Source organism: Symphalangus syndactylus, chromosome 1 (assembly GCF_028878055.3).
Source record: "Symphalangus syndactylus isolate Jambi chromosome 1, NHGRI_mSymSyn1-v2.1_pri, whole genome shotgun sequence".
NCBI classification, from domain to species: domain Eukaryota; kingdom Metazoa; phylum Chordata; class Mammalia; order Primates; family Hylobatidae; genus Symphalangus; species Symphalangus syndactylus.
The window spans coordinates 128,456,658-128,479,802 of NC_072423.2; the positions used below are offsets into that span (position 1 = coordinate 128,456,658).

The 23,145-nt window shown below is 39.3% G+C and overlaps 1 protein-coding gene across 2 annotated transcripts in view; it reads left to right on the top strand.

The window, feature by feature from the left end:
• DYNC1LI1 (dynein cytoplasmic 1 light intermediate chain 1) overlaps window positions 1-23,145 on the top strand; it is a 134,136-nt gene that overhangs the window by 107,205 nt on the left and 3,786 nt on the right. For both annotated transcript variants that reach the window (XM_055284683.2, XM_063612642.1), the window contains 8 exons: window positions 6,085-6,201; window positions 6,943-7,173; window positions 10,886-11,055; window positions 15,228-15,321; window positions 17,986-18,121; window positions 19,528-19,639; window positions 22,367-22,426; window positions 22,562-22,606. In XM_055284683.2, coding sequence (XP_055140658.1) covers window positions 6,085-6,201; window positions 6,943-7,173; window positions 10,886-11,055; window positions 15,228-15,321; window positions 17,986-18,121; window positions 19,528-19,639; window positions 22,367-22,426; window positions 22,562-22,606 — 965 coding nt within the window. The remainder of the gene's footprint in view (window positions 1-6,084; window positions 6,202-6,942; window positions 7,174-10,885; window positions 11,056-15,227; window positions 15,322-17,985; window positions 18,122-19,527; window positions 19,640-22,366; window positions 22,427-22,561; window positions 22,607-23,145) is intronic.

Here is a 23,145-nt window from a genome sequence, read left to right on the forward strand (position 1 = left end):
CACTGCAACTTCCGCCTCCCGGGTTCAAGCGATTCTCCTGCCTCAGCCTCCCAAGTAGCTGGGATTACAGTCATGCACCACCACACCTGGCTAATTTTGTATTTCTAGTAGAGACAGGGTTTCTCCATGTTGGTCAGGCTGGTCTCTAACTCCCGACTTAAGGTGATCCACCTGCCTCGGCCTCCCAAAGTGCTGGGATTACAGGCATGAGCCACTGTGCCCAGCCAATAGTATTTTTGATGTCATGAATTCAGGCTCAAAATCTGTTCTGAATCTACTAACTTAAACCTTTAGAGATCAGTTAAACTAAAAGGAAGACACAAGCTTGTTATTGAAAAAATTACCCATAATATTGCCACCAGAGATAACCAAATTATCAATGATTATTTCTAGATAATATGGTTTCTATTCTTTTGCTTATGTGTGAGATTTTCTGCAGCTACGTATTTTTTATTTGGAAGCCTTTATATTTAAGTAATTTCAAATATTAATATTTTAAGAAATAAGTTGAAATAAACTCATCTGAAGTTTTTACCCTTATGAAGGTGTCTTTTCACTTTTTTAAAATTGACAAAAATTGTGTATATTGTGTACAATATGTTTTGAAATGTGTGTACATTGTGGAATGGCTTAATCAAGCTAGTGTCCCTTCCTTCCTTCCGTCCGTCCGTCCGTCCTTCCTTCCTTCTTTCCTTCCTTCTTTTCTTCCCTCTGTTGCCCAGGCTGCAGTATAGTTGGCACGCTGCAGACTCCCTGCCTCCGGCTCTCGTGATTCTCCTGCCTCGGCCTGCCTGGGATTGCGGGCACGCGCCACCACCCCTGCCTGGTTTTTGTCCTTTGCCTGGAGGCGCGGTTTCGCCATGTTGGCCAGGCTGGTCTCCAGCTCCTGACTTCGAGGGGTCTGCCCGCCTCGGCCTCCTAAGGTGCTGGGACTGCAGACGGAGTCTCGCTCACTAGGTGCTCTGTGTTGCCCGGGCTGGAGTGCGGTGGCGTGGTCTTGGCTGGCTGCGGCCTCCGCCTCCCAGCCGCCTGCCTTGGCCTCCCAGGGTGCTGGGATTGCAGCCTCTGCCCGGCCGCCCATCGTCTGGGAAGTGAGGAGCGCCTCTGCCCGGCCGCCCCGTCTGGGAAGTGAGGAGCGCCTCTGCCCGGCCGCCCATCATCTGGGATGTGAGGAGCGCCTCTGCCCGGCCTCCCCATCTGGGGTGTGAGGAGCGCCTCTGCCCGGCCGCCCCGTCTGGGAAGTGAGGAGCGTCTCTGCCCGGCCGCCCCGTCTGGGAAGTGAGGAGCGTCTCTGCCCGGCCGCCCATCGTCTGGGATGTGAGGAGCGCCTCTGCCTGGCCGCCCCATCTGGGAAGTGAGGAGCGCCTCTGCCCGGCCGCCACCCCGTCTAGGAAGTGAGGAGCGTCTCTGCCCGGCCACCCCGTCTGGGAAGTGAGGAGCGCCTCTGTCCGGCCGCCCCGTCTGGGATGTGGGGAGCGCCTCTGCCCGGCCGCCCCGTCTGGGAGGTCTACCACAGAGGCCAGACGCAACGTGGGGGCTGGACGTGGTGGCTCACGCCTGTAGTCCCAGCACTCTGGGAGGCTGAGGCGGGTTGATCACTTGAGGCTGGGAGTTCGAGACCAGCCTGGCCAACATGGCGAAACATATGAAAAATACAACAGACAAACCAACCAACCAACCCAGCGACAACAAAACAGGTCTACCCTGGAGTCATACTCTAATTTTTTCTATTTTCCTCCCTTTCTGATCCTTTATCCCACTTTCTTTTTCTTCCTCTTCCTTCTCCTTCTTCTTTGTCAAATAGAGGATTGAGTTATTATCATTGATCCATACAAAGTCCCTCTCTCATTTATTTTCTTTAATTCCCACCCCCTATTTCTATTCCCCGTCTTCCCATGTGCAACCTTCCTAATATGTTTGATATGCATCTTTTTGTTTATATGTATTTTTAGAAAATGTTTATTGTTTTGTGTGCAAAAAAAAATTAATAAAAAAGAAAAAAGCTAGTGTCTTTTCATTTTCTAACATTTAAAGTGGGAATTAAAGAAATAAGATAAGTCTTGGGTCATATTGTATGTAGTTTAACTAATTACTGCTTATTTTTATGGATCTGCGTATGCTTTACAAAATACTTATTGAACATTGTGTTGTTCAATAAGCTTCTGTTATAAGGCTGGGCACTAGGTTTTTACTTACAGTGCAAAACATTGTTTTTGTGGGATAATCCAAATTAAGTTGATATCATTTTAACTTAGAGGATTTCTTTTAGGAAAGTAGCCAGTCATAAGAGTAAAAACCCTAAGAAATCTTGATTCTTTTCCTAGTTCTAGAACAGATTCGGGCTCCTTTTAAAAGAAGATATTCATAGATCTTTTCACATGGTGATTTAAATTATTTTTATTATATAAAGTCTAATGCTTGTGTCTGCTGAGGCAACTAGATATACTTTTTTTCTTTTTGGCTTATAGTTCCCAAATAACTCCAGACCCCAAAATTATAAATTAAATGTACTTACAAATTAAATGCCATAGAAACTATACTGATTTATAAGTACTTATAAATTAAATGCCATAGAAACTATAGAACTTGGTAAAATTCAAATTACCAACATCAGTATAACAACTGATCTTTTGCTGAAATTAAATGCCAGTGTTGGGTTTAGTAATAGAAATATTTTTATATTTTATTTTTTACTGGTTATTATTTCCATTTTAAGCATTTTAAACATGATCATTATGGGAATCATTGTCATCATAGATATTACTATTCTTAAACCTAATCTCTTTTTTTGATGAGCCAGTTTAATGGTACATTGTAAAAATAGTACTGAAAAATACAAATGTAATGTCAAATTCTTTTTTTAAATTAGGTAAAATTGTATATATTTACAGTACCTGAAGTTTTGGAATATATATATGCGTTATGGAATGGCTAAATCAAGCTAATTAACATGTATTACCTCACATAGTTGTCATTGTTGTGAGAACACTTAAAATCTAATCTCTTGGCATTTTTCAGTACAGTGTATTTTTTTTTTTTTTTTTTTTTTTTTTTTTTTTTTTTGAGACGGAGTCTCGCTCTGTCGCCCAGGCTGGAGTGCAGTGGCACAATCTCGGCTCACTGCAAGCTCCGCCTCCCGGGTTCACGCCATTCTCCTGCCTCAGCCTCTCCGAGTAGCTGAGACTACAGGCGCCCGCCACCACGCCCGGCTAATTTTTTGTATTTTTAGTAGAGACGGGGTTTCACCGTGGTCTCGATCTCCTGACCTCGTGATCCGCCCGCCTCGGCCTCCCAAAGTGCTGGGATTACAAGCGTGAGCCACCACGCCCGGCCTACAGTGTATTTTTAATAACTATAGTCACCAAGTTGTACAATAGGTCCCTTGAAGGTATTCCTCCTGTCCAACTGAAATTCTGTAACCTTTGACCAACATCTATCTCCCCAACTCCCTCCCCCACCATGGCCCCAGTCCTTGGTAAGTACTGTTGTGTTCTCAACTTCTGTAAGATCAACTTTTTAAGGCTGCATGTATGAGTGAGATCCTGGAGTGTTTGCTTTTCGGTGCCTGGCTTGTTTCATTTAACACAGCAGTCCCCAGTCTTTTTGCGCACCAGAGACCGACTTCATGGAAGACAGTTTTTCCATGGACTGGGTGGGGACGTTTCAGGATGAAACTCTTTCACCTCAGATCATCAGGCATTAGTTAGATTCTCCTAAGGAGCATGCAGCCTTGATCCCCAGGTGTGCGCAGTTCACATTAGGGTTTGGGCTCCTATGAGAATCTAATGCCGGCATTGCTGATCTGACAGGAGGTGGAGCTCAGGGGTAATGCCGTTGGCTCACCTCCTGCTGTGTGGCCTGGTTCCTAACAGGCCATAGACTGGTACCGGTCCACAGCCCGGCGGGTTGGGGACCCCTGATTTAACATAATGATAAACCTTCCAGGTTCATTCATATTGTTGTATATGATGGGAATTCCTTCCTTCTTTGAGGCTAAATAGTATTGCATTGCGGGTATGTGTGTGTATAATATATGTGTGTGTATGTGTATACATATAACATATACACACACATATATGTTATACATACACATACCCGCAATGCAATACTATTATGTACATATGTACATATACACATATACACATACCAGATTTTCTTTATCTATTCATTTGTTGATGGAGTTGATGGACAATTAGGTTGATACCATATCTTGGCTATTGTGAATAATGCCACAATGAACATGGGAGTACAGATATCTCTTTAATGTATTTACTTCCTTTGGATTTCTTACTGTCACCTTTTTTATTGCTTATTTAAGGTTACACATTGCTATGAAGTATTGGAAAATGCTTCATAAAAAGAACCAGTCTGCCCAGTGCAGTTGAATATGGAATTGACTGCTCTGGGATACTTTGAATTTGGCGTGCCTGTGTGTTGACTCTCTTTTCTGTTCTGTCTGCATCACTTGGCTTCACCTTGGCCCCAGCAGGATTATAAACACCATTGCAGAGGTGGGCACTGCAATCTTGTGGCAGCATTCAGATATAAAGACTTAAGACGTATTTTTTTTTTTTAGCTTAACATGAAAATGAAGACAATTTTTAAATTCTCAGAGAACTCATAGATCTCCCGGAATAAGTCCTTAGATTCAAACAACACCAGTTTCATATCTATAAATACTATTACTATGATTCTAATAAGTCCATGAACAGTAACATGTAAGTAGCATTTAAATACTCACAATACTAAAAAGCCCTCACCAAAACATTGAACAGCTAGTCTAGTTTTGTTTTGTTTTGTTCTGTTTTGAGACAGAGCCTCACTCTGTCGCCCAGGCTGGAGTGCAGTGGCGTGATCTTGGCTCAGTGCAACCTCTACCTCCCGGATTCAAGCAGTTCTCCTGCGTCAGCCTCCCGAGTAGCTGGGATTACAGATGTGCACCACTGTGCCCAGCTAATTTTTTGTATTTTTAGTAGAGATGGGTTTCACCATGCTGGCCAGGCTGGTCTCGAACTCCTGACCTCGTGATCTAGCCACCTTGGCCTCCCAAAGTGCTAGGATTACAGGTGTGAGCCACCGTGCCTGGGCTAGTTAGCCTAGTTTTAAACCTTTTTAAAAAATACTTGTGTCAAATTTAAATCACATGATTTTCTGTCATTAATACTTTTAAGTCTATTTTTAATTTTTGTCTGTTGTACATCCCCCCTACACTTTTTCTTGCCCAACTTGTTATCCCCATTTTCTCACCATCTCTCCTGCTACGTATTTATTATGGCTTCATGGTTCTGGTAAAGGTCACAGTTCCCTGTCCTGATGTACAGGGAACTGATTGATGTGCCATCCATCCCCCTTGATTGGCCCTTAGGTGGACATAGAACTCAAACTGGGCCAATTAAGAGTCTTTTACCTGAGGTTCTTCAGACTGAAAGCTAAGAGTAAGAGTCTTTTATTCCTTGTAGATTAAACTGGGATGACATGAGAGTGGAAATTCCTGAAACCTAAGGTGTTTCACTTTACCTTCTCATCTCCTGAAAATTATCCATAGAGGAAGTCATTTGCAATAGGATAGGACAAGATTTAGCAAGACTGGGAGAGAGATTCCTGGTCGTGCTGGAGTCTGCATCTTTTCTATCTTTTTTTTTCTTCAGACGGAGTCTTGCTTTGTTACCCAGCCTGGAGTACAGTGGCACAATCTTGGCTCACTGCAACCTCCGCCTCACAGGTCCAAGCGATTCTTCTGCCTCAGCCTCCTGAGCAGCTGGGATTACAGGCATGCACCACCACGCCTAATTTTTCTACTTATAGTAGAGACGGGGTTTCACCATGTTGGCCAGGCTGGTCTTGAACTCCTGACCTCAAGTGATCTGCCTGCCTCGGCCTCCCAAAGTGCTGGGATTACAGGTGTGAGCCACCACGCCCAGCCAAGTCTGCATCTTTGATACTGTAGCTGCTCCATTATATTTCATCAAATTGCCTTTTTGGTTGAAGCTAGTTCCATTTGGGTTTTTCACTTGGTACTAGAAAGCATCCTTAAATAATCGGTGTTACAGTTCATAAGATTTATCCTTTTTTTTATATATCTAGGTGAAGATGGAGCTGGAAAAACAAGCTTAATAAGAAAAATTCAGGGAATAGAGGAGTATAAGAAAGGAAGAGGATTGGAATATTTGTACTTAAATGTGCATGATGAAGACAGGGATGGTGAGTGTCATTTGTAACATAAATTTCTGAAGTCTATTCTGAGGTGCACTGGCATTCACATTAGTCTTGATTTTTTTTTAGTGTGTAATTTTTTACTAGAAGTTCTGTGATGTCATGCTGGTCAAGAAATAGCTATGTTTAGGCATACTTTTATTAATTTGGGATTGGGATTCATATATGATACTTTTAAGCATCTTAAGGTATCCTGGTGTGCAGATACTTCTTTCCTGCCATACTTGAAGAATCTCAGTTTTTCAGCTCATCTTCCCTAGATAATGATTGTTTTGTTGACTCCCATTTCACCTTCTAGTTTTCTGATAAAAATATTATCTACTCATCTTTTTTATCTATCAGCTATTTTTTCTTCTATAGATCACTTGCCTTCTCGTTTTTGTGTATGATATCTTGAGTATGCATATTTCTATCTGCTGATGGTAAAAACATAAACAAGTTATGCATCCTCTGGTTTTGGATTAAGAAATATGAAGTAGAGGATGCTACAGTTAAATCATTTTAAGCCTTTACATAAATTAGCAGATGGCCTAAACAGTTGAACTTTACTGGCAGTTAAGTCATTTTAGGCCTTTAAATAAATTGGTGGATGGCCTAAGTTGTTGAACTTTGTCAAAGCCAATAGCACATCTCCTGTGGAGATGCACTAAAATACCAAGTGGTACTGTTAGTTGGATGATGAAATGACTTAATCTTGTTGCCTTGGTTACTTTGTTTTGTCTGTTGTAGATCAAACAAGATGTAATGTATGGATCTTAGATGGAGACCTATATCACAAAGGCCTCCTTAAATTTTCACTGGATGCCATATCTCTGAAGGATACTCTAGTTATGCTGGTTGTTGACATGTCAAAGCCTTGGACTGCTTTGGATTCTTTACAGAAATGGGCAAGTGTTGTTAGAGAACATGTTGACAAACTGAAAATCCCTCCTGAAGAAATGAAACAAATGGAACAAAAGTGTAAGTAGTCTAGAAATAGTAATGTAGGTTTCAAATACAAAATGTCTTGGTGGACTTTAATCATTAGGAATTTTTGACTATAAAGAAGGTTTAATGAAGTAAGCATATTGTAAGTCCTTTTTTTTTTTTTTTTTTTTTTTTTTTGAAGACAGAGTCTTGTTCTGTCACCCAGGCTGGAGTGCAGTGGCGCAATCTTGGCTCACTGCCACCTCTGCCTCCTGGGTTCAAGTAGCTGGTATTACAGGCGCCTGCCACCATGCCTTGCTAATTTTTGTATTTTTAGTAGAGACGGGGTTTCACCATATTGGCCAGGCTGGTCTCGCACTCCTGACGGCGTGATCCACGCCACTCGGCCTCCCAGAGTGCTGGGATTACAGGCGTGAGCCACCGGCCCGGCCTGTAACTACTGTTTTTAAAATTCTATTTAGATGATGTGCTGGGTTTTAATATAGTTTCAAATTAGAAACATAAGACACAATGGTAAACTGTTTAGTAGAGATGCCTTTTCTCCTTGCCAAAAAGCTGTGTGTGTTCATTTTGGAAAGTAGCTTTGCAGGGTGAAAAGATTGAATCTTTCTTCAGCTGCTCATTTTCAGCAGTTTCATTTTTTGATTAGTAATCTTACTGACCTTGTCAAAATGAAGTGTGCCTAGAAAGATGTTGACAGTATACATATAAAGATATTAAAATGGTTTTATGATTTACAAAGTACATATTTTGTACATGCCCATGTGAATTGGAGATTTTTATGGGAATTATGAAAATTGTATGAGTCATTTCTAACAGGTTGTAAGCCAGTAACATTTTTTACTTTTGTATTTTTGTTTTTGAGTCAGGGTCCCACACTGTTGCCCAGGCTGAAGTACAGTGGCACAGTCTTGGCTCACTGCAACCTCTGCCACCCCGGCTCAAGCCATCCTCCCACCTCAGCCTCCTGAGTAGCTGGGACTACAGGCACGTACCACCATGCCTGGCTAATTTTTTTATTTTTTGTAGACATAGGGTTTTGCCATGTTGCCCGGGCTGGTCTTGAACTCCTGAGCTCAAGCGATCCACCTTGCTCAGACTCCCAAAGTGCTGGGATTACAGGCATGAGCCACCACGCCCGACTGCCTGTAACATTTTTTAATGTCACTTAGAGTTCTTCATTTGCCAATATTGTGCTTTGCATAAGAAAATACATAGGTGGGCCAGGCGTGGTGGCTCATGCCTGTAATCCCAGCACTTTGGGAGGCTGAAGCACGTGGATCACGAGGTTAGGAGTTCCAGACCAGCCTGTCCAAGATGGTGAAACCCTGTCTCTACTAAAAATACAAAAAAAAAAAAAAAAAAAATTAGCCCAGCATGGTGGCGGGTGCCTGTAATCCGAGCTACTTGGGAGGCTGAGGCAGAGAATTGCTTGAACCCTGGAGGCGGAGATTGTGGTGAGCTGAGATCGCACCACTGCACTCCAGCCTGGGCGACAGAGCAAGACTCTGTCTCAAAAAAAAAAAAAAAAGAAAGGAAATACATAGATGAACTCCTTTGTTATTATTCACTGACAGTAACTTTTAAAGAAAAATTGACAGCTTGCTGGAATTTATGTGTAAGAAAACAGTAAAAATTTAAAATGTATGTACTAAATCATTGAAAGAGATGTCTAAATGCTTTTAATTTTTTTTTCTGTTTACTATTGCCTGTGGAGTTTTTGTTGTTATTGTTCTTCCTTAAGTCTAGATTTATCCTAGAGTAGTAGTTGTCAAACTGTGGTTCCCTGGACCAGCAGCACCAGTATGAGTATAGCTGGGAATATATAAAAAGTACACATTTTTCACTCCCCATCCTGGACCACTGAATTAGAAACTCTTGAGGGTGGAAACAGTAATCTGTGATGTAACAAGCCTTTGAAGTGATTCTGGTGCATCATAAAATTTGAGAGCCGCTATTAGATTACAGCCTCTGATCTTACAGGTGGTAGTCACCAGGGCTGCTAAGGGTATATACAGACCCGTGTTTCTGGAGGAACGGTGCCCAGCTGTTCAGGATTCCCTATTCCTTGACCCCATGTAAATTCAGAACAGTGTTCCTCCATATGAGTCAGTCTTCATGATCCAAAGATCTGGCTCATAATTACTTTAAGAGAAAACACACATTTTTTTTCTAAGTAAGTAATAATGTACATTCTTTGTTTTTTGAAAATTGAAAATAGGGCTGGGTGCAGTGGCTCACGCCTGTAATCTCAACACTTTGGGAGGCCAAGGCAGGTGGATGACAAGGTCAGGAATTCAAGACTAGCCTGGCCGATATGATGAAACCCCGTCTTTTCTAAAAATACAAAAATTAGCCAGGCGTGGTGGTGGGCGCCTGTAGTCCCAGCCCCTTGGGAGGCTGAGGCAGGAGAATCACTTGAACGCAGGAGGTGGGGGTTGCAGTGAGTGAGATTGCACCACTGCACTCCAGCCTGGTGACACAGTGAGCCTCCATCTCAAAAAAAAAGAAAAATTGAAAATAGCCAGTCACAGTGGCTCACCCCTGTTATCCCAACACTTTGGGATGCTGAGGTGGGAGGATTGCTTGAGCCCAGAGTTCAAGACCAGCCTGGGCAACATAGTGAGACCCCATCTCTACAAAGATAAAATAAAAAGTTATCCAGGTGTGGTGGCACATGCCTGTAGCTACTCGCTCGGGAGGTTGAGCCAGAAAATCACTTGGGTCGGGGCTATAGTGAGCCATGATTGCACCGCTGCACTCCAGCATGGGTGACAGAGCAAGACCCTGTCTCAGAATAAATAAATAAATAAATAAATAAATAAATAATTCTTTTGTGTATTTTTCCCAGTATTTTTATTTCTAAGCTGGAATCATACGTTGGCCTTCTTTTATTTATGTATCTTTTAATGTTACTATTTCCTACAACATTAAATATTCTTTGAAAACTTGACATCTTATGGTTGTGTATAATTTTTTCTCATATACTATTTTAATCCTATGCTATAGACAGTTTGTTTCCAAATTTGTTTTGCTTTTATACATGAAGAAAAGAGTTATATGGAAATCCCTATGTATGTGCATCACTGATTGTACACTTGAGAATTCCTAGGAGAGTAATTACTCAGTCAAAACATATATTTTCAAGTCTCTTGATACATTCACATTTACTTTATATTTTTTAGTGACAGTTTTGACAACCTTGCAAATAACTCCTAAAAACTGATCAGCACTGGTAATATTTAATTAAGTTGTACCAGAGTTACAGAATGAGCATGGCCCAAGATTGAGCCTAGGTAAAAAAGGAGAGACCTGAGTAAAGGGTTTAGTGAAAGGAAGTTAGTATTAGAAAATCATCTAGACTATCTTTTAAGTTGTGGGATTTTTTTCTCCCACATTTATTTTTCTTTCATCCATACAGTGCCCTTTGTGAATTAGAGAAGGTAGAGAGACAAAACTAATTGTAACTTGACCAAAATGTTTTGCATAAATTGAGCCAGGTCTAGATAGAACCCTACTTTGTAGAGCCATCCCATGCAGTAGTAGTAGTATTCTGCCTCCTAATTATTAATGTGGGTCCGGTGTTTGTATATTCTCTTTGAAATAGGTTTCTCAAACGCTTTTCGTTTCTTCTCTTACACAAGACTAAGTATGAATTTGAGTAAATTTTATCTTTAGATTATGGCAAGAAAAGTTACCTGCTGAAATAAAGCAATTTCTAAATTGTGTTTACTTTGATTTTCAGTGATTAGAGACTTCCAAGAATATGTAGAGCCAGGAGAAGACTTCCCGGCTTCTCCCCAGAGAAGAAATACTGCGTCACAAGAAGACAAAGATGACAGTGTAGTTTTACCTCTGGGTGCGGATACACTTACACATAACTTGGGCATTCCAGTACTAGTAGTTTGCACAAAGGTTAGTTTGCTTGCTAGGGATTCTGCAACTGATATTCACTGAGGATGAACAACTGTTTTGTTTTCCAGGTTTTTTGGAGTTAACACATTAGTTCTCCTGGATGATTTTTTGTTAACAAACAAATAATAGTTTAAAGTATTTAATGATATTAACATGTTGCTTTTGTGGTCTTAATTATAATTTCTTTGAAAGAAAATGTTATTTCAAATACTTGTAATTGAATTTCATTTTCATAATTCCAGTTGGACTTCATTGTATGATCAATCAGTTTAGTAGAAATAATTACAGGTAAAATGATAGTTTATTGGTTTTTATAAAATTATTTTTCAACATTAATTTTTTTTTTTTTTTGAGACAGAGTTTTGCCCTTGTTGCCCAGGCTGGAGTACAATGGCACAATCTCGGCTCACTGCAACCTCTGCTTCCCAGGTTAAAGCAATTCTCCTGCCTCAGCCTCCCTAGTAACTGGGATTACAGGTGCCCACCACCACTCCCACCTAATTTTTTGTATTTTTAGTAGAGACGGGCTTTCACCATTTTGGCCAGGCTGGTCTCAAACTCTTGACCTCAGGTGATCCACCCGCCTTGGCCTCCCAAAGGGCTGGGATTGCAGGTGTGAGCCACTGCGCCCAGCCTCAACATTAAGTTTTTATATATTCTCTAATATCAGAGGATTATATACTTAAAATAGACTTTAAACATGTAGCAGCACTCAAAATAGACTTTTAAACATGTAGCAGCGCTCATTATATAAAGTTGACATGCAGTCATGAAGGGTTTCTGTTTTTTAAAGAGGTTCTGATAGGATCGCTATTATCAAAATTATATTATTGGTTATTTCACTGTATATATTTTGTAATAAAATTAAGTTTCCTTTAAAAATAATTAATACAAGGCCAGGCGTGGTGGCTTACACCTGTAATCCCAGCACTTTGTGAGGCTGAGGGGGGTGGATCACGAGGTCAGGAGATCGAGACCATCCTGGCTAAAATGGTGAAACCCCTCCTCTACCAAAAAAAATACAAAAAAATTAGCCAGGCATGGTGGCGGGCACCTTTAGTCCCAGCTACTCAGGAGGCTGAAGCAGGAGAATGGTGTGAACCCGGGAGGTGGAGCTTGTAGTGAGCTGAGATCGCGCCACTGCACCCCAACCTGGGCTACAGAGCGAGACTCCATCTCAAAAATAAATAAATAAATATATAAATAAAAATAATAGATCAGCTGGGCATGGTGGCTCACGCCTGTAATCCCAGCACTTTGGGAGGCTGAGGTGGGTGGATCATGAGGTCAGGAGCTCGAGACCATCCTGGCTAACATGGTGAAACCCCATCTCTACTAAAAATAAAAAAAATTAGCCAGGCATGGTGGCGGGCGCCTGTAGTCCCAGCTACTCGGGAGGCTGAGGCAGGAGAATGGCGTGAACCCGGGAGGCAGAGCTTGCAGTGAGCCGAGATCGCGCCACTGCACTCTAGTCTGGGCGACAGAGTGAGACTCTGTCTCAAAAAAAAAAGTAATAATAATATATCAAGTTCATGTTCTCCCCACTTGGTCCTAAGTGTGTGTTTTTACTGTTTGTAAGCCATGGAATAGTTAAGAAAATGACAGAACATAAGTCCTTTTGAGACTTGAAATTAATGCTTTTTATTATGTAAAATTTGTGCATATAAAATTAAAGGAGGGTATAGAATTTATTCATTGTTGGAGTAAAATTGATTAAAAAATCTAAAACCTAGCTTAGGTTTTACTTTGGTACAAAAATTATCCATAACAAAGGAATGGAGTGACAGCACTTAATTAAGTTAAAGTCTGCCATCTGCTTTCAAATGGTGGTTCTGGTATAGTTAATTGTTACATACACCTTTTCTGTAAAACAGTATCTTAAAATCTCACACTGAAATCCTTCTGTGTGCTTTGTTTTTTATTTTGTTTTGGTTGGTGAAGAGCTGTTTGTTTATTGGAAGTTGGTTCCATTGGTTCCGTCAGCACTACTTGCCTTATGAAAAGCAGTCTTGTTTTCCAAAAGAAAAATGTTAAGCTTAAAGAGTCTGGAATCAGTATCAAACGAGTCATACAGTCATAACATTTTCAAACCAGAATAGATCATCTACTATATTTCATAAAATCTAAGACACTATCAGATGTATTTCAGTTTATGAACTTTTAAAATGTGTAGGGGTATGGGGAAATGTGCGTTTCCAAAGGGAGAGAAGTATGGTGGTTCAACGCTGTCAGTTTAAAGACTTCGGAAATGGAGATTTCTCTTAGTCTTAGAAACTTAGTCTCTCTAAGTTTCTTGTCTTAAGTCCAGATCCTCTGATTTCAGTTAAAAAAAAAAACATTTTTTTTTTTTTTTTTTTTGATATGAAGTATTGCTCTGTCACCCAGGCTAGAGTGCAGTGGCACAATCTTGGCTCACAGCGAGCTCCGCCTCCTGGGTTCACGCCATTCTTCTGCCTCAGCCTCCCGAGTAGGTGGGACTGCAGGCACCTGCCACCATGGCCGGCTAATTTTTTTGTATTTTTAGTAGAGACGGGGTTTCACCGTGTTAACCAGGATGGTCTCAAACTCCTGACCTCGTGATCCGCCCACCTTGGCCTCCCAAAGTGCTGGGATTACAGGCGTGAGCCACCGCACCCGGCCTTAAAATATTTTTATTTAATACTAAACCACCATGCCTTTCCAAAAGTGTGATTAAGTCAAAGTATAATAATTATTTTTAATCATTTGAAATCACTGTCAGTATTTCATAAAATGGGCGATGAAATGCTCATCATAATTATATAATGAGACTCTGTTCTGTGCTGTATATATGTTTTTATTTTTGTTTTTGTGGAAAGTTTTGCTGTATTGCCCAGCTAGCCTTGAACTCCTAGGCTCAATCCTCCCACCTCACCCTCCAAAGTAATACAGGCACATACCACTGCACCCTGTCAGGTTTTTTTTTTTTTTGCATATATATATATATATATATATATATATACAACAAATATATATATATGCAACACATATATATTTGTTGTATATATATATATATGCAACATATATATATGTGTTGCATATATATATATGTGTTGCATATATATATGTGTTGCATATATATATATATATATGTAACAAAAAATTACATAGCAGATTTAACCCCAAACTAATATTAGGTGTAATGACCATTATTAAATGTTTATTTTTATATTTTACACCTGCAATTCAGAAGGGTTTTGGTGAAATTATTTGGATGTCGTGATGTTTGAACATGCCATCTTTGTATTTTTCTTAGCATTTTTCTGTAGCAAGCAGAATTCAGAATTGTCTCATTGATTGTACAGGCGACATTTCAAAAATCAGTTGTTTCCTTATTTTGTTATTAGTGAGATTGTAATAAGAGTGAATAAAAGCACCAGAAAAGAAATTAAGGTCACTTGAGAATTATCAGATAAACACAGGAACAAAGAAGAAATGGTGAGAAGTAGAGACTCCCTGGATATGCAGAAGTGTTTTATAAAACTAAAATAGATGTTAGATCTTTTAAAACTTTGTTCCAGGTTATAAGTAGTTGAGTTAGCAACTATGATTTCTTAGAACAAGCTAGGCTTGTTTTTTTTTTTTTTTTTTTTGAGATGGAGTCTCGCTCTGTCACCCAGGCTGGAGTGCAGTGGCGCGATCTCGGCTCACTGCAAGCTCCGCCTCCCGGGTTCGCGCCATTCTCCTGCCTCAGCCTCCGGAGTAGCTGGGACTACAGGCGCCCGCCACTGCGCCCGGCTAATTTTTTGTATTTTTAGTAGAGACGGGGTTTCACCGTGGTCTCGATCTCCTGACCTCGTGATCCACCCGCCTCCGCCTCCCAAAGTGCTGGGATTACAGGCGTGAGCCACCGCGCCCGGCAAAGCTAGGCTTGTTATTCTTCCTTCCCTTATGTACTAAAACTTTGTCTTTGGTGTTCTGACCAGATTTAACATTAACGTTGAAGTTAATGCTTTTTAAAAAGATGAAATTATCCATTAGTCTCTCCAACTAAAAGTTCATAGAGTACTTGATATTCTGTGTCCTGCTGTTCATTCACCATATCAGAGTGGTACTTTTATGATGTTTCCCTATCCAGAATTGAACTGTTTAAATTACTGTATTTAGTTTTGATTATTTTAAATGTATTATTTTTAATTATTTTAACTTAACAGTGTGATGCCATTAGTGTATTGGAGAAAGAACATGACTACAGAGATGAACATTTTGATTTTATTCAGTCACATATCCGGAAGTTTTGTTTACAGTGTATCCTTTTAAATACATTTATTGATTCAGTGTACTACTTTATCTGTTTTTGTTTTTTAAAGTTAAAAGAATTAAATTGATGGACTTAAGAAATTCTGTAAACATTTCTCCTTCTGCCTCTGGTTGGAAATTTCATTTTAGTTCCCAAATTATTTATATTTGGATATTTTGAGATAGAAAAGCAAATATTGAAGTATATTACTTTGATTTGCTGTGTTTAAAGTATGCTTAAGAAAAATAATTATCAATTGTATGTGGAAAAGTCTAGTAAGCTGTATGTAGTTATGAACATATCTGATTTAAAAACTGTATTTATTGGTGAGTGGTAGGGCAAGGTCAATATTGTGTTTTTTGTGTTTTCATTTTTAATTTGTTTAGTGTGTTGTTATCTTCTCCACATATAGCCTAACAGTGGTTTCAAAATCTGGCTCTGCCTATCTAGACATGTTGGATTGGAGTATTCCAAAGTGAGGCTGGAGAATCATCTAAACTTCAGAAACCTTCCTGGAAAATCTATCATAGAAAGTCTTGTTAATCTAGATTACAAGGATTAGGTGAGCCAGTGAGTAATAATTACAGCTAAAATAGGGAGAAAATGAAGGTTAAAAGTGAATACTGTTTAGAGACTTTACTGTTGAAAACTTAGTTACACCTTGAATGCACTGAAGAGTAAATTCACCAACCCACTTGGATCAGATATTTTGCAGTTGAATTCCCCAGCCAAAGTTTTTGAGTCTGAAACGTAATGAAATGATTATTAGGAATAGATAGTAATGAGTAATACACACGTTTATAGCGTCTACAAATTATAAATCATTTTCATTAGTGGGTGTTTAATTTAAGGACCACTTAAAGAAAGCCTATTAAGATTACTTGACACTGATAGTTTCCCTTTCCCCTTTTCTCTTCAGTTCTTTCTCTTTATGGGCCTTTCTCTTCTCATGTCACCAAATGGCTGAGTTGGTTGAGTTAAAGGGTACTAGTCTACCATAATGTCTTCAAAAATAAAATAAAAAGTGGGAATAATTGTAGTGTAGGTATCTATAGCCTTTTTTTATGTTATCTTTGGGGATTAGAAAATTTGAGAATAAACAGTCTCTTTAATCATATATTTAATGCTATACTTAAAAATGTAAATACAGAAATGTAATCAGAAAGGAAGCTTTCTACCAAAATAATTAGAGACCATTAGAGCCAGTTGATTTTAAAAGAATACAGAATGTGAGAAGTCATTTCAAGATAATGAGGTATGTATTTATCAGTGACAGTGACAGTTCAAAATCACCTTTATTTTATTAATTTTTTAATTGCAATGTAAGTTTTTCAGTTACAGAAATCTTCCAAATTATCATAATTTGGTTTTCATTGTGGGGAAGAGCATTAATGCAAAGTTAATGCAGTTAAACTTTTGCCTAAGATTATGTTCGTCTCTACCATGTTACAGTTTCATATCAAAGTAAGTTTAGTAAGTTGTATTTAGCAATACTGCTTTTAGGTTCGTAAGCCTCAGGTCATGTCCCAGAAAATATGAGTATCCCGGTTAAGAAGTTAGACTGTACTCCCAGCATTTCCCCCTTGGCCTAGGTCACCATCTCCCTTGGAGAAACAAGGGCCAGTGCTAGAATGTGGGTGGTCATAGAATTTCTGATAGCCACTCTGAGTCCATCGTCTGTCAGTGGTCACATTGTCCATGGATGTCTTAATATTTACATCCGCTGTGTCTTTTGGATAAAAGGTCAAAGTTAGGCTCTGCTTTAATACATCTTCATGTGAGGTTGTGTTATTTCAAGTTTTGTCATGAAATGTGCTTTTGCCTTGGGTTATTCCTGAAAGCTTCCTAATTGGTACCTGCTGGCTCACCTTTCAACATTGGGTTTCTTTTGCCCTCTCCAGTGAGTCTCCTGAGCCTTATCCCTGAAGTCTTTAATTCCTGGGTTTTGTAAAAACTACAAAGAGGCTGGGCGCGGTGGCTCACGCTTGTAATCCCAGCACTTTGGGAGGCCGAGGCGGGTGGATCACGAGGTCAGGAGATCGAGACCACAGTGAAACCCCATCTCTACTAAAAATACAAAAAAATTAGCCGGGCGTGGTGGTGGGCGCCTCTAGTCCCAGCTACTCGGAGAGGCTGAGGCAGGAGAATGGCGTGAACCCGGGAGGTGGAGCTTGCAGTGATCCGAGATTGCGTCACTGTACTCCAGCCTGGGTGACAGAGCGAGACTCCGTCTCAAAAAAAAAAAACAAAAAACTACAAAGAGACACTGTTACACACCATTTTTGTTGAAAAGGCAAACAAAACAGCTGTTGATAAATAATATCCCCTCTATGAAGTTTAGGAAAGTTAAAATCATAAAAATTGTCCTTTCATGTGCTTTAAATATAGAAGTAGTAGTGGTGCCAGTATTTCTAGATTTACCTTTACTTCTTGTCTTAATGAGACTTCTACCTTCCTAAGTTAAATTAATTATGTAAAAATTCTTTTATTAATTGTAGCCCATATGAAGGTAGTATTTTTTACTTTTGAAGTTCTTGATTACCATATAATATACCTTTGGAGTTATTTCTGAAACTAAAATGCATAGAAATAAAAGTTAAGCTGAAAACACAGAATTTTATGGTATTTGCTCATGACATTTGTCCAGAATTTTCTTTAACCATGTTATTCAGATGGTGCAGCACTTATTTACACTTCAGTAAAAGAAAACAAAAATATAGACTTAGTATATAAATACATCGTTCAGAAACTGTATGGATTTCCCTATAAGATTCCTGCTGTTGTTGTGGAAAAGGATGCAGTATTTATGTAAGTGGACTCTTAAATATATAATTTTATCATGTATTATTGCTACTATTTGATGGTGAATCATTATTTTCAGTTTTGAGATGGGACCAGTAGACCTTTCCATGATGAGAAAGTGAGAATCTATCTGTTCCTAGATTGTTTTTTGTTTATAACCTGTCTTGATTTATCTATTATTGCCTTTTAGATTTACTGCTGGCCTGAGCCCTTTTTCAAAGATTTTTGAGCTAAACTGTCTACTGGATGCCTATATTAGTCTATTGTATCTGCTTATTCTTTAATTGATTATGATACATAAATGACCAAATATGAGATCTAGACATGCTTTTAAAAAGTTACCTGGCTGAGCGTGGTGGCTCACGCTTCTAATCCCAGCACTTTGGGAGGCCAAGAGCGGATCACCTGATGTCAGGAGTTCGAGACAAGCCTGGCCAACATGGCGAAACCCCCTCTCTAATGAAAAATACAAAAATTAGCCCGGGTGTGGTGGTGTACACCTGTAGTCCCAGCTACTTGGGAGGCTGAGGCACGAGAATTACTTGAACCTGGGAGGCGGAAGTTGCAGTGAACCGAAATCGCACCACTTCACTCCAGCTTAGGTGACAGAGTGAGACTCTGTTTCAAAAAAAAAAAAAAGTTACCTGAATAGTCCAGGTGCAGTGGCTTGTGCCTGAAATCCCAGCACTTTGGGAGGCTGAGGTGGAGGATTATTTGAGCCCAAGAGCCCAAGACTAGCTTGAGCAACATCATGAGACCCCATCTCTACCAAAAATTTGAAAATCAGCCAGATGTGGTGGTACACACCTGTGGTTCAGCTACTTGGGAGGCTGAGGTGGGAGGATCACTTGAGCCTGGGAGATGGAGGCTGCAGTGAGCCATGGTTGAGCCACTGTACTCCAACCTGGGCAACAAAGCAAGACTCTTGTCTCAAAAAAAAAAAAAAGGTAACCGTATAAAATTGGGAGGTAATAATTACTGCCCCCTTCCCCCAAGTTAACACTAATGACATTTTTAATATTGGTAATCTTTTTTGAGACAGAGTCTCACTCCCGTTGCCCATCCTGGAATGCAATGGTGCAATCTTGGCTCACTTCAGCCCCTGCCTCCCAGGCTCAAGCGATTCTCCTGTCTCAACCTCCTAAGTAGCTGGGACTACAGGTGCATGCCATGCATGCCCAGCTAATTGTTTTTCTTTTGTATTTTTTGTAGAGATGGTGTTTTGGCATGTTGCCCAGGCTTTCATTTTAAGTAGAAATTAGTAAAACGTGGACATCATAATAAAAAGCTAATTTGTTTTCCATAATTGTTCAAACTGACTTCATAAAAGTGTTCCTTTTACATGATCTTGGACTGAATGAAAGAATGACTATATAAATGCTTGAGAATTTATCATATGTATTTCTTTCCAGTCCAGCAGGGTGGGATAATGATAAGAAAATAGGAATATTACATGAAAATTTTCAAACACTAAAAGCAGAAGATAATTTTGAAGACATCATAACTAAACCACCTGTTCGAAAGGTAACCATTTTAGTAAATAATCTCAATATTTAGACTTTAGACTAACCTGAGGGGAAGTCCATACTTTAAAATTGAATGTAGAAAGGCAAAAATGTCCTTTTCCATCTGGAGGGTTTCTAAGTATAATTTGGTGTGTTTCTAATGTACAGTTTACATAAGGATTTGTTTTAGCAAAATAGAAATCAGCTATTCAGCTAATTAAATCTTCGCCCTTGGCATGTTTATATTAGCAATTGTTAGTGCAGAATCCACATTCTAATATAGTGCTTTGGAAATCAGAGATTGGCATGAGTGAATATGTGGATCTTACAGAGTTTGAATAGGTAGAAGCTGTGAACTTTCCAACCTAGAGCTTGGCCAAGAGTCAAGAAAACATTGCTAGAATAATTCTGTTGGTTCTATCTATTGAGGCAGGTCTTGGATCTTCTCTCCAGTTACCCACGTTAGCTCACAGCTATCCAAGAACTTCCAATTTTCTCTCTCTCTCTCTCTCTCTCTCTCTCTATATATATATATATATATATATATATATATATATATATATATGTGTATATATATATTTTTTATTTTTTTTGAGATGGAGTCTCGCTCTGTCACCCAGCCTGGAGTAAAATGGTGCGATCTCAGCTCACTGCAACCTCTGCCTCCCGGGTTCAAGCAATTCTCTCGCCTCAGCCTCCCGAGTAGCTGGGATTACAGGCACCCACCATCATGCCCGGCTAATTTTTTTTGTATTTTTGTAGAGATGGGTTTCAGCATGTTGGCCAGGCTGGTCTTGAACTCCTGACCTCAAGTGATCCGCTCACCTCGGCCTCCTAAAGTGCTGGGATTACAGGTGTGAGCCACTGCACCCGGCCCAGTTTTAGTCTTGACTCTAATGTATCAATCTATCGAATCTCATCCCAGAAGATACACTGCTTTCCCATATCTTGATTTCATGCCCTGTATAATGTTCTATAGATAGAGATGTTTCTGAAAGCTCTATAAAAATGAGTATTTGCATAAATAGACTATCCCTAATCTGAAAATCCAAAATGCTCAAAAATCTGAAACACTTTGAGCTCCAACATGACTCTCAAAAGGAAATGCTTATTGAAACATTTTGGATTTTCAGATTATGGATGCTGAACTGATAAGTATTAATGCAAATATTCAGCAATCTGAAACACTTCCACTTCTGGTCGCAAGCATTTCTGATGAAGGATACTCAACTTGTAGTACTTCTCACTGACTGACTTTAATCTTGACTTATATATGAAGAAAAAATAATTTTGATTTAGCATATAAGAATCTTCAGACTCCAAACACTCATAATATAAAGCATCCATCTTCTGTTTGTGGGTTATTGTTAGTAATAAGAAAAGGTCAAATGAAAAGTCAGTTGGTGTGGTATTTGGTTTGGATGTCTATTAAAAGAAATGCATGCATAAAAATAGCAAAAATATTTCGCATTCTTTTACCAACAGATTATGCTTTTTTTAAGTTGTCTTTTTCTTTTATTCATTCCACAAATATTTATTAAGCATCACCTCAGGCCCTGTTTAGGTTCTAAGTGCTAAATGGGAAGGAGAGTGATACCTATAGTAAACCAATAGATAGACATCTATCAAGTAGTGATAAGTGCTACAGAAATAAAGCAGGATGTAGGGAGAGTGAGCGAGGGGACTGGGCTGTGAGGGATGCTGTTTATGAATGATGGGGGGAGGTCTTTGATAAAGAGGGGAGAATGCTGAAGGCAGAGAGAACTAAAAGTGTACATGCCCTGAGTCAGAAATGTATGAGGAAGACAGAGGCAGGAAAGAGCTGTGGGGAAGGTGAAGCTAGTTGATGAGAGCAGAATTAAGTTACTGTGGGTCTTTATCATTAGGCTACAGTAAGGACTTTAGGTTTCATTCTGAGTTAGATGGAAAGCGATTGAGAGGTTGAGCAGAGGAGTGATGTAATCTGACTTAACCTTTTAAAAGAATCACTGGCTCCTGGGAAGAAAATAGATTGGGTATGTGTTATACAGCAAGAATAGAAGCAGGAGACTTTGCAATTACTTTTCCTAATTATTCAGCTCATAGAAGAGCCATTATATATATATATTTTTTATTATACTTTAGGTTTTAGGGTACATGTGCACAATGTGCAGGTTTGTTACATATGTATCCATGTGCCATGTTGATTTCCTGCACCCATTAACTCGTCATTTAGCATTAGGTATATCTCCTAATGCTGTCCCTCCCCCCTCCCCATTATATTTTTATTTCAGAGAAACAAGGGAGAAGTTGCATTTCACTTAACTAGGATATTACTGGCCCTTTTAAAACACCCTAACTGCTGTTTAGCAAATTTTACAAGCATGATTAATATGCTTGTGACTCTAGGGTTATGCTGTTCAATACAGTAGCCACTTGCCTCATATGCCTTTTAAATGTAAAATTAGATAAAATTAAAAATCAGTTCCTTAGTCACACTAGCCACATTTCAAGTGCTCAATAGCCACTGGTGGCTAGTGACTGCCATATTGAACAGCACAGATATAGAACATTTCGAAAACTGTAGCTAGTTACTGGACACCTCTGCTGGAGGCCTTGGGTAGGGCAGCTCACGCATGTGAATATAAATATAGTATAGGTAATGTTCAAATTCTTGACCTGTTTTTTAATTAGTCTAATCTAGAGAATAAATTATTGTGTTAGCATAATATATTAAATTTGCTCATTTGTGCATTGCTCATTTCAGTTTGTACATGAGAAGGAAATTATGGCAGAAGATGATCAGGTGTTTCTTATGAAGCTACAGGTATGAAATTATATCGAAGCAGACTTAGTATGGTTAATGAGTAAACTGTTCTTGTGTGTATTTTCTTTAAAAATACACCAGTATATGCTATGAATGTCTAAACTAGGATTCTTTTGTTTTTTTTTTTTTTTTCAGTCCCTTTTAGCAAAGCAACCACCAACTGCAGCTGGAAGGCCTGTGGTCAGTATTACAAATTTTGACAAAATGATTAAAATGCAGTATATATTATTTTAGTTCTTTTTTCTTAATTATGTACATATTTCATATGGGTGTACTTTGATATAAACTTGAATTCAGAATTCTTCTGTAATTTGTGAGATTTTAAAAGTGTAAAGATCTATTTGTAACGTTTGTTGTGTGTCAATACTCAGTCATTTATATGTCATTTTACAAATTCTCACAACCGCCTTATGAGGCAGGACTGTTATTAGCCCCATTTTGCAGATGAGGAAATGGGAACCTTAGGGAGGACGTTGTGGCTTGCCTGAGATTATAAAGCTAGTAGAATACAAGTCCAGATTGGAAACCAAATCTGACTCCCAAGCTTCTAACTATACATCATCACTCAATATGTTCTTTATTTTCTATGAGAGGAAAAATTAGTATGTTAAAATGTGATGGGCCTCTGTCTGGCATTCTCTAATAATGAGGACAGGATTGCTAACAATTTTGTCAATGGCTTGCAGTGTAAAAGTACCAGTAGAACAGGGGATAGTTGC